Source organism: Lissotriton vulgaris, chromosome 11 (assembly GCF_964263255.1).
Source record: "Lissotriton vulgaris chromosome 11, aLisVul1.2, whole genome shotgun sequence".
In the NCBI taxonomy this organism is placed as follows: Eukaryota; Metazoa; Chordata; class Amphibia; order Caudata; family Salamandridae; genus Lissotriton; species Lissotriton vulgaris.
Window position 1 is genome coordinate 706731054 of NC_141699.1, and position 12872 is coordinate 706743925.

At 39.6% G+C, this 12872-nt stretch overlaps 1 protein-coding gene across 1 annotated transcript in view; it reads left to right on the forward strand.

Annotated features, from left to right (window-relative positions):
• Positions 1-12481, forward strand: part of LOC147683352 (vesicle-associated membrane protein 2-like) — a 302743-nt gene extending 290262 nt beyond the window's left edge. Inside the window, exon 5 of the mRNA XM_086943781.1 lies at positions 5362-12481. Coding sequence (XP_086799907.1) covers positions 5362-5378 — 17 coding nt within the window. The 3' untranslated portion in view covers positions 5379-12481. The remainder of the gene's footprint in view (positions 1-5361) is intronic.
• The last annotated feature ends 391 nt before the right edge of the window (positions 12482-12872 follow it).

The following is a 12872-nucleotide window of genomic DNA, read 5'->3' on the forward strand; positions in this document are numbered from 1 at the left end:
ATACCTGAGAGCCTAAGACAGCAAATCATTGAACTAGCCCATGAAGGACATCATGGCATTGTAGCCACCAAAGGAGCCATAAGGGACAGAGTGTGTTCTGAGCACCTAGATGAGAGGGGTTAGAGAGAACTAAAAAGTGCCATCTTTGAAACTGTTTTCCCCCAAATTGACACGGCACCCGTTGACAATTTCTGACCTTCCTGTAGATGTCTGGGAAAAAGTTGCAGTTGATTTCTTTGGGCCCTTAAGAAATGGACATTATCCCATGGTAGTCATTGATGAGTGTTCACACTTTCCTTTAGTTGTGAAGTTATCATCAACAACCAATGTAAAGGTAATGAGCGGCTGGATGACATCTTTGCAGCATGTGGTATCACCTCCATTCTCAAATCTGACAATGGTCCGCCATTTAGTAGGAAAGAATTCAAGGACTTTCTAGTCAGACTCAGTATCAAGCATCAAAAGAGTACACCTCTGTGGTGCCTAGCCAATTGTTTAATGGAAGGATTCATGGGTGGGTAACCTCAAAAGGGTAGTCAATGAGCATCGAAGGAGAGAATAGAGTTAAACCAAGCCCTGTGTATAGCCCTTAGTGCTTATCATTCAACTCCTCTCTCCACAACTAGTGAGAGACCTACCACCTTGCTATTTGGGAGAGCTGTCGGAACTAAACTGCCACAGTGGATAGCTTACTGATCCATGAATGCTGATAAGGTTCGCATCACCAACACTTCTTGAAAGTGCATAACTAAACATATATCGATTAGCATCGATGAGCTCAGGAAACAGTCTTCAATGACAGTGCCAGGGTCCTAGTCAAGCAGAAACAAAAGTGGAAAACAAACACTCCCATTTGCTTTAGATCCTCTGAGGGTTGTGACATGCAAAGAACACATGGTGACAGCACATAATCCCGGAAAGTCCATCTCACGGAACCGGTCCCACTTTAAGACCCTACCTCAATGTTCGTCAGCTCCTACAATCATGAATGAGGCGATCATATCTAACTGTCCAGATCAAGCATCAGAACCTGTGCTATTGGTGCACAATCAGAGTGCATCTCAACCACCTCATAGCACTCGATCTGTCCAACTAGTGCGTGCAGCACAACAACCTATTAAAGATATATGATGTGACTGTTTGTACTTTTTATTTAACAAAGGGGGAGATGTAGTGTTGTGAGACTATGTGCACTAGGGGCCAGATGTAGGTAAATCCGATTTACTGACTCTTAAATACCGACTAATACCGATTCGGTATTTAAGAGTCGGTAAATTGGAAGGAGGCAGATGTAGGTAAAAAATTACCGAATCTGTAAGAGTCGGTATTTACCGATTCTGTAAATACCGAATCTGTATTTCCCATTGATTCCTATGGGCCTTGAAGCCCATAGGAATCAATGGGAAATACAGATTCGGTATTTACAGAATCGGTAAATACCGCATCCTGCAAGGGTGCAGGGGGTGTCACTTTGACACCCTCTAGCACCCCAATTCCGGACTTGTGTGCCATGTGGCACACAGACATGCCCTAAGGGCATGTCTGTGTGTCACATTGCACAGGTGTGCATGCACACCTGAATTCGGTATTTTACCACCCAATAGGATTGGGTGGTAAAATACCGATTTTGAAGGGCCTGTGGCACTCTTAGGAGTGCCACCTACATGTGTTTTTTCCAAATCGGTAAATATACCGATTCGGTATTTTACCGATTCTGTAAATTTACCGATTCGGTAACTTTACAGAATCGGTAAAATATAGGCCCCCTACATCTGGAAACCCTAATACCGGTCAGTAACGGCCGAATTCGGCCGTTACCGACCGGTATTAGGGCTCCTACATCTGGCCCTAGGACCCTTGTAGGTCTGGGCGAACTCAACAGAGGAAATACATAACTTGCAGGGAGTTGTCAGATTGTGGTTATTAACGGTTATGACGTAATCAGTCTGCAGTGCATGGTTTCATGCTGAGGAATAAAGACGTCTGTAACAGAGCTACTAGTATGGTGTATTTATTTACATGCTCCTGGGCTGGGGAGGATGCTACAGTTGCCAAGGCAGTAATGCATCAGGTTTTGTATCCAAACTTGCCTTGACATGCACCAGGTTGGATAGAGTAGCTTAAAGCACCATTATGTCTGAGGTTTTGACCAATCACTGCCTGTTTGGCCGCCTGAGCAGGGCTTTGAGGTTAGACTTGGCTCTTGGAGGTTCAATTTGGGAATTGGACAGGCTATGGTGCAGCTTCCTGAAACTTAGTGGAAACTTTGAAACATTGCTAGAAAAAAATGTATCCCAACAGAAAATGAGCATTACAAGCACAAAGGTAGTTGATTAATAAGGAGACAAGTGGGTTTGCTGTACAGGAGCCGAGATCGCAAGACAAAGAACTGATGAATTCAAGAGGCAGCATAAAGAGAGAGACTAAAGGATCAAAGGACCTAGGACCATAGCTGTGCATAGAGGATGAGCAAATGACATAGCAAGGAACAAGGTGTTACCATCCAGAAAGAAACATTTCCCATTAACAAGAACTCTATATATTGCCATTGGCTAGACATTCCAGAATATTTTCTCTACCAGTCTTATTTTAAGACCTACCTGGAATAGTTTTTTACCAACCTTATGGCAGGATTATGTATAAATAAATGGATTCTGGGTGCCATTACACGTGTGTTTCATGTACTCATGCTGTATTAATCTCGTGGGTCCTAATCTCACTCAAAAGGTTAGTTCAACAAACTAAAATTCGTATTTATTAAAATCTGTTCGCACTAGGAACAACTATATTGGTAAATGCTTAATTAAATGCTTAATTAAACAATGGCCAAGCTAATAACTGAGACACTAGTCACCAAATGCCAAGAACAGCTATTAGTAAAGACCGGTATAGTTTCAAAAATCCTTAAATACTATACTATTTGTCTGAATCTCTGTATAGGTGTGCTTTAGCATGTTATGATGTGTTCAGTTAATGGGGGAGGCATTCTTCCATATGACAGAGTCATGCGATTGAGTAAATGATGCGTACGCAGTTAAACAAATGGCATAGAGTAGAAACTGCTACAAATTGTGAAGGAACCTGCCATCTATAAAATGTCCCATTGAGAATCTTATACGAGTGTTGTATTTTCTTTTGCTAAGTGCCAAGTGAAGGTTGTATGTTTTGAAGCAAAGGGTTCCTGTTCAATGGGGGTTCTCATCGCCATGCACCACTATAGCAATTTATCGAAGAAAGAAATGGCCACCACCTTCATAAGATCAGATGGAAAATACCGGAAGAAACACAGTACCCTCACTGTGCAGCACAACAAAGTAGAGAAGGCTTTTCAGGTGTCAGAACTAGTGGGGTCATCTAACAAACCCGCATTACCAAAATGAAGCACTACAGAAAACAGGCCACACCAGCAGTCCAATGATTTGACTGAAGCATGCGAAAGAAAAAGCTGGAAGGAATTCTGAAATCAGCCGGATTATGATGACTTTGTGGGCTGTTATCACAAGGCATGAATGATAGGGAAAAGCATGTTTGAGGGAGCTGTGGCCTGTAAGAAAAAGATGGTGCCAAATCCATTTCTTCAAACCAGACTGATCAAAGAATGCTAACTACCTACAGCTTCAAGGAACAGGAATCGTGTAACCACTTGCCAGGCCCAAACCTTCCCTTTTACTACATATAATTCATCCCTAAAATAGACCTAAAGCAACCCCATGGGCAGGGTGCAGTGTATGTAAAAGGTAGGGCATGTACTGGTATGTTTTACATGTCCTAATAGTGAATACTGCTAATTTAATTTTTCGCTAGTGCAAGGACTATCACTCCCATAGGGTAACATGGAGGTTGCCTTGAAATATCTTTTAAATGGAATTTCCCATCGAGAGCTGATAGAGGTTTGGAGTCTCGATTCACAATTTAAAAATACATCTTTTGGTGAAGTTGGCTTTAAAATTGCATCTTTGAAAATGCCACTTTTAGAAAGTGCAAACAACTATAAAAACAGTGACTGGTTTAATTGTAAAACTTTTTACTGAAGGAACAGTTAGTTTATAAACTGGACCTATGTTTTCATATCACAGGTCATTAGATATGGTAATACATTTCAAACAAGTCTTCAAAGGAAAAACACCTCTTCAACACAAATCCAATCTATACAAGAAACCGATGACAGTGAAATCATGTACAAATAAGTGATAGTGATTAAGCATAGTGCAATTAACATGGAAAACGAAAATGATCAAAATTAATACATAAAAAACACATCAATTATTCAAACCATTTCAATGATTTTTTAACAAAAGGGTTATATCGTGGCAGCTGGACTCTAGCCTAACCCTATCAGAACCGCCAATCGGGTTCCCAAACATCCACTATGGGTGGGTTAGTAGATATGCATCTTGGCTCCACTGTCCATATGGATGTAATATACATGGAATACAGTAGCGGCTAGTGGAGGGAGTGTCGCAGGGCGGGAGAGGGGCAGGGTGGGGGGTAGTAAACTCCAGCTCTTGGCCGACCGAAGCAATGTACGCCAAATGCGTTTCAGCGCGTGCAATGAAATTCGTTTTATTTAGATATTTATTTACATTACTCCGGTCGGCCGTGAGCCGCAGTTTACTACCTCCAACCCCGCCCCTCCCCCACCCCACCACCCTGCGGCGCTTCCTCCACGAGCCGCTACTGATGGAATTCCTGACGGTTGTAGTCAGTGAATTTCGAACCATTAGTCTCTATGGGTTCTCTTAAGGGCTTTGGGCTGGTACATCTTATATCTCCAATGTGGGGCTGATCCCAACTGAAATTATTTTGTGCGCAAGGGGGACAACTCTTTTCTTTCTTCAGGGTAGCTCTAAATTATTTCCATCCTCTACAATGAATTGGTGTTTTTCCCACCAATTCTTTGTAGAGGATGGAAGCACAAAGGACCCGTGCTTTGCAGTGAAATACATTTTAAAATGAAAACAATTTGGAGCTCCAGTATTGATGAGAGATATTATGAATGCTTCCCAAGAAAAAGCTTTGTCAACCTAAATTGTGCCACATCCTCTCAGTAATCTGCTAATCTGCTCCTTATCTGTGTATTGCTCTGCCCTAAAAAGCAACTGTTGTATAACCTTTATAGAACATCTGAGACACACAAATGCCTATGTGAATGCTTTATAAACTTATTGCCATTTAAATACATTTGCCACTGAAATAAGCTTTGCACTGAACAACTAACATTATAATTCTAGACTCCCCTCTTTATAGTGCCTACCTGAAAGTGCTAACTGATTCAAACAGTACTGAGTATGTGTTTTAGGGAACAATTATTTAATTCAAAAACATGCTGTTTAATTTTATCTTTTTTTCTTTACATTACAGTTTATTTCAGCACTTGAGGAACTGAAGAGAGAATACCTGGCATGGCTTTCTTCATAGTCCAACTCTGTTCTGATGTTTACTCATTGAACTCGGCTTTTTGAACTCCTGGCGTTTTATTTTCGTGGGGCAATGGGAGGGCGGGATTTCCTGTAATAATCCATACAAATTTGATGTTGTTTGTTCAGTACTATGTTGTTTCTATAGAAAATTGTACCAGCTAAAACACTGCCAGTTGCTACAACAAATCCTCATGATGCATGTCATTTTCCCATTCCTAATGTCCTCTCTTATGACGTTTTGGGGTGAGGCAAACCCCGAAGAATATTGTGTCGCCTTTGCCACGTGGACAGACATGGTGACTTTGGAGGAGTGTCAGCAAGTTTTTCTATTTGTTGACATGGTAAATAGAACAAAAGAGAGCATATTGAAGGACCGCTGATTATAAGAGGCTAAAGGGCGGCGATGAATACATTAATGTGCATATTGTGTCAATTCCATAAAATAGCTTTCCTTATTATTTTATATTTTTAATGAAAAATTATTCCGCAATGATGCAAAATAGGATGCTGGGAGGATCATGGTTATAGCTTCTTTAAGGGTAGTAGATATGAGTGATGAGTAACAAAAACGGTGGAGCGCTCTCTCTCATTTGTTTTCATTTCAGGGAGATTTAAGAAAAAATGGTAGTTGTGACTGAGAGCGTTATATCCTACGAGGCGACTTCTGTGTTTTAAGACAGATGCGGGCTTTTGTAAAATGCTAGAATTCCATTTATTTGGTGCCATTGTATTTTCACTATAACGGCTTTACCAATCAGACAGGACAGCACAAATATCATGCAGTTGTACCAGATTGATACATTCCTATATCTAATCATAGCTTTTCTCTTCCCCTTTGTGGGCGGGGTCACTGGCTGTAGGCAGAACTAAAACTACAATAACTAATTGTGAATACGGATACAATATTAATACTTTCATTTGTATGAGGCTAAATTCCCAATAACTGAACACAAACTTCACCAAAACCACAATAAGTAACCATGTGACGGTTGAGTACTTACCACCCTAGAAAATCTAATTTTCTTGGGGGAAAGATGCAACTTTCTCAGTTTGCTGCTGTGTACACACAGATAGGTTTGGCAATATCAAACTCTACTGGGAATAATGAGCCAATCACTGGAGCCATTCATCAAAAGTAAAGGGTTAAAGAAAGTGACATGCCATTTCCTTTTATTCTGCAAAAAAACTATGGTAAATGATATCATGATATCACAACACACGTGAGCCCATTCCCGGGCCAGAGTAGTCATTTTTATCGTATTTTTAAGTAAAATGTGATTCCGCAACATTTTATTCGAGATTGACCAGCGGCACAAACAAATCAATCACTAAAACAAACAAAAGCCAAAGTCATATCTTGGAAAGCCCAGTAGTCAGGTAAAATCATAGGGTTTCCAAAGTAGCACACAGCGATTGCAAGCAGTAGCAGCTACTCTTGAATGCAAGTCCCTCTTATTAAAAGTGGAAATAGGGCATATTTCTTTGTATTCATACTAATTGTACATGAATATTCTCTAAATATTTATATTTCATTCCTATGTTAGATGTTTTGGGGGCAAATTCAGAAAGGTACATAAGAGAATGTAAAAGTGTACAACAGGAGTGCAACTTTACGTACTCCAAAATACTTTTGTGATTAGGCCTCGTTATTTCCTTAATTGTTGATACAGAAGATCATCTTCTCCTATTTTAGGAAACCTCCTTAATGAACCTTGGAGAAGACTTCATTATGTTCTTGAAGAGTAACTAGTGATAGTAAACTTTGCGCAATTGTGAATAGTCTGAGATACTGTTCCTCACTCTCCCACCCTTTGCCTTCCTCTAGACAGATATCTAGATGTTATAATAGTGAAAGTGGACTTGGCATGGCAATAGCCTGTACCAACAAAAACATTTTCTTAGGGTTGGATCCATGCCAGGTTTTCCAGATACCCACATAAGATATATGAGCATAGAGTAAAAAATGTTGTCAGTGGTTATCCTGAAAATGTTGAATGGATCTAGCCCACCCAGACACACTAAACACCCTGGCTCTAGAAAAAAGAGCAGACAACATAATGGGCATCAGGATCAAGGAACATTAGAACCGTATGCGTCCTTGAATCTTATGCTAATTTGTCCACCAGTCCCTTGCTAAATTCAAGTTATCATTTAGCAGTGTTTCAGCCAACAAGCTCCTCATCCCTCAATGCATCTAGAGGTTGCTGACAATTTATGGATGCCGATACAAATCCCGCTTCTGGTAATAGTAGCATACACCAAGGTAGCATGATGTGTACCCTGGCTATCTCTATTTTTCATACATGATTTGTACATTTGGCAGTTTCGTAGCCGAGCCAAATTTTACCACAGAATGAAAAATTCTTCTTCCTTAACTTTTATCATGTGACAATGCCAATGCACTTACTTCTTTAATATTACTCGTAACATATCATACATTTGTTTGATAAGAAGCCCATAAAAATACAAATTAAATGGCAATTAAAAATAAGGCTATTGAAAGAAGTATGGTAACATATAATGCTCTGATAAGCAATGTTAAGTGCACTCTCAACATGATATAATTACTTTTATATATTTGCATATACATTAAAGCATTTATTCTAGCATTTTTAATTTAAAAAAGGTTTTTAAAGATGTTTTAACTTATTTATTTACCATCTAGTACTGTAATAGTGTACCTTGTTAGATCCTCCCATCCTTATTTATATAATTATGGTTGTGGTTTTAGCCAAAATTAGTTTATCTCATAATAATGTACTTTGGTGGATATCATTTCTCATTATTTTTTAGTAATTTTCATTGTATTGTTGGCCTTAGTTAAGGTCTATATCAATACATTTTTATTTAATTGAATTAAATTCAGTACCCAGTAAGCACTTCAAGGCGACCCATTTATTTGAGACTAAACTGTCTGGGTCTAATTTGCAAACTGATGTCTCACTCACCGTCTCTATGCCTAACCTAAGAGCCAAATTTTTTACTGAGCATTTTATGTATTCGCTCTCATTTTCACAACAAGGAGCATCATTTGTCTCAAGGTGATCTTTTTGGTATCTTACCATTGATTCCACTTCACTTACTGTCTTTCCTTTAAGGGTCTACGTGTTAGGTGCACAGGGCAATTACAGGGCTTCCTTTCAACAGAGCTGAGTAGTTTTTTGGGTCAATTATCCAACATTCTTCTTTTTTCTACAATGAGCTGCTTTCATCAATTGGATATTTATGAGTCAGGCAACCCAAGAAACCATCAGAAGACCTCTACCTTTGTCAAAAGGATCATTATATAATCCTTATTCTAAAAAATCTATGAGGTGCATGATCTAATCCATAACTTTTCTGCAAATACTGTAGCACAGTTGCTTGTACAGCACTTTAATTGTCAATTATTCAAATGCAATTTTTTTAAAGGGTGCGTTAGTGAGTTGCAGTGCACAGACCCAGTTCACTTTAAACGTGTTAGTTACTATGTAGCTTACTCAAATATATCTCCCCAGTATCGAAACCCCAGGGTAACCGTTAATGATAAGCTGTAGAAGAAAGACTTTTTAAGAAAACGTATTTTATTTTTATGAAATGTTTACAGAATTCAGCAAAATCAGTAAAATCGCATATAAATCCATATTTCAGAAGAAAACGTTTCACATTTGCAAACATGAAGAATACAATCACGCCAATTCCACATAAGAGTAAATTACCATTGTAAAGCCCTTTGTCGAATACAATTCACAATGCCCCTACCAACAGAATACCCCTTCATTAAAATATCTCCTTAATATGTCTCCACACATGCACACCATCAGTGCTTCATACACTGACTAAAATAGGCCTAACCTAGATTAATACTGCCTGTATATTTAGGCTAACAGTGAATCATGATCAAATAGAGCACATGAGATTTAATATCTGTACAGAGTCAACTATATTTTGGCTCATCGCACAATTCGTATAGGCCTTCCTCAGCACAGTATGCACACCACAGTATTAATGAGAGAGGTTCCTACCCAGATTTCAGCATGGCGTTTCTCAAGACATGGGAACAGAGCCATGCAAATTCTTCCCAATCAAAAGAGATATTAAATCCATCTCATGTTTATACCTCAAGCAAATATTTGCTAGATTCCAGCCAGTCTCATAAATCTCTCTTGATTTGTACCGCACTTCCACAGTCACAAAAATAAAATTGTGAGTAAACATTTAGCCGGCAAAGACAGTTTCCCTAACGAAAAGTTAGTTTTGTTACAATAGAGGCTAGATTATTCAGCAGTGCTTTGCATTTTCTATGTAAAAAGATAGAATTAAATCTGAGAAAGCTCTGGGGCCAATCAGTAAATGAGCAAACGTGTTCTCCTCCACATGTGCCCCCTCCAAAAAATGTGAGCAAATGATTTTGAAAGGCTCTTAAAAGTAGTTCTCCAGAAGCTGCTAAGAAATTGATTCAGATTTAGAATTGTTAAAACATGCAAGTAAATCAATTTGAGCTGCCTTCACTTTAATAGGAGGCCTTGTCCTTGGCTTAGAATCCTAACTTAAGGTCAACAAATGAACTGGTTACATCATCTGCAGAAAACACTAACCACTTGTAACATACTCACCAATGGCCATGGCAATGGGCAATACAAATTAATTAGCCATCCATCAGTTGTAAACACAAGGTCCCTTTTTACTTGGCTAAATCCTACTCTAATACTCCAATGCCATGCCTATGGGGATAATTGAGTGATATTAGTGTACTTCTTTTGTGGATATGAGGGTTCCATCTTTGCTTCCCAAAGAATCCTCTTACTGCTGGAATGTAATGGTTTCACCAGAGTTGGTCAAATGGCAGTGAATGGATGGATGGCTGGCAAATTTAGTCTGAAGCGGGCCACCATTGTGTATGAAATGGCAAGTTCACATGTCCCTTAAAGAAGCTTCTACTATTCTACAAGTAATTGACAGGGGCATTTTGCTTGAGATAGTATGTCAATGTCGTTTGGGTGACAAGATGAAGATGATCACAGTTACTGTAAATTTGACTTCCTGTCTTTATAGAACCACAGCCCGACATCCTGCCTATGGTGGATGAAAACCAAACTTTACAGCGGGCAAACCTGCAGAGTTGTGATGGATTCTCATGTCTGATTCACTAAGGAGAGGCAAAGAGAATCAAAACTTCTCTTAAAGAAAGAAACCAATCCTCATTGCTTCTGTTAATATATCTGTCTCAATAGATCTGAATGAACATCAACACCTCATTTGAGCCCACATGAGAGCAACCATTCCTGCAAACAGGTATTCTTCCACTCTTACCCACTGAGGGAGGCATCATTTCACTTCTGTTCTAGTCGGCCCTCTTGGGGATGATTTTTAGGGTTGTAGCATAATATGGCAGTGCCCTCCTGCATATTTTATTAATTGGGGCTGTAGCACACCAACAATTTCAAAACCAGACATAATCCTAATGTGGACTTAAAAAGAGTAGGACACCATTTGCTGCTTGAATTATCTTTTTAGTACATCAAGGAGGTAATACTTTTAAAGCGGAATGGGTTTAGATCTGCAGTTATGTGCATTAATGGCTACTATAGACCTGCTCCAAATTTCCACTGTTTGTCTTTTCTTTTCTGCCAGTTAAATTTAGCGCATTCTACCACCAGTGTTCTATCTAACTCAGTTAGAGGACAGTTAACCAGTATAGCTCTCGGCTGTGATCTGTCGGCCTCTACAAGCTACTTTTTTACTGTCGTTTCCAAACCTTGCCATCTCTTTAGCCTCTCTGCAGCAAATAGTAAGCAATAGAGTGTATAATGGTGAGACAAGCTACCCCTGGCATTTTGGTGAATTAATAGCTATAACTGCTTCCCAAAGCCACTAGTGAAAGGAGAAATGTTAGTCAATTTGAAGTTATATTCTATAATCATGGACCTAGTTTTACTGGTATTGTACATGTGATCGCTGTGTACTGCCCCCTACATTTCCAGTGTGTGGTTTTAAATCTTGTGTATTACAGGTGCACTGATGTGAAACTTCACTGAGTCTGGTACTTGCAGTGTTCTCCAGGGAATATCAGCACTGGACATTTCCACCCTGCTGGTAGTGTCTGGACATAGACACTTACAGATTCTACTCCAAATCAGACCAATCCCTCTTTTTCTCTCAAAAATGACATGCACTTCAGAACCAGTGCAGTGGCTAATGGGAAAGAGGGAATATAGCATTAACATAAAGAATTGTCTGAAGAAAGGGGTTGAGGCAATAATGCCAGGGCAGAAATATCTTTTACTAGTCTTACATGCACCATCCCTTTGGATTGTAGAAGTGCATTGTTTGTCTCACTGACATTTAATCTAGGAATTGTTGGCCGACGGGTGGGAAGGAGAAAAAAGTCGTAATTATTTTTGAACTGGATTCAATTTAGCAGATTAAAATCCAAATTTCAAGTTCTTAGAGCAATTCTTCAACTCTTTGTGCAGAATGCCAAGTGACCCATGAATGCTGCCTGGTTTTTGGGACTTTAAGCTCTCCTTGACCTTGATGAAATTTAAAGGCTAGAATGTACGTGGCTTGTAAGCCATGGCTAAGTACGCCTGCACACCCGCTTTGTTCTTCGGGCTAGTCCTGCTACGTTTAATTCACGCCAACTGCTGAATATCATGAATCCTGTTTGACATCACATTTCAGTGCCAGGAGTAAGACATAGCCTCAGTGTCGTCAACATACATTTACCCGAATGCAGGGTTGTGATCTGTGCCTCTCAAACATTCCAGCCAACAGACGCCTGACGTAGAGTTAGCTCTTCTTACAAAGTTGCTGTTGAGACCAATACCGTTGTTCAAGTGCTTTACCTGGAGGTCGTCGAAGCTCCATTCCAAAAGGTGACATGTCAGGGTTTTGCATGCAAGACGTTTCCCTTTCTGTCACGTTTTTGATGCTACAAGTGTGTCATTGTTTACAACGTTTGATAACTGGTAATTTTTTCACGTGTGTACAAGTGATTTCTGAAGTGTTTGATACGTTTTCAAATTTCCTGTCGACATTTGTAACTTATGTTTGCGCAAATAAAGTTTTGTTTAAGAAAACTGCTTTCATGTCAAGGTGTTTTCTCGAGAAGTGTTGTTTTCTTACTAACAACCACCCAGGCCCTGTAAGAAGGTGCAGGTGTAAATGACTAGGGGACATATTTACAAGCCCCTATCGCCACAGGAATGACACTTTTAAAGACGTTCCTTTGGCGACATGGGCTTCGCCTAATTTACAAGGCAGTGTTAAGCCACCTAACATGGCTTAACGCTGCCTTGTAAATAAGGCACTCTTTCATGCTATACTTAGCGTGAAAGGCATGGACAATGGGTGTTGCGGTGGGCGTTCCATCGCAGCACCCATTCATTTTGACACTGCACCCTATTTACAAGGGTGGCATAAATTGGAGGAGGTGCCAACATTAAGACCAGGAAAAACCTTATCATAACA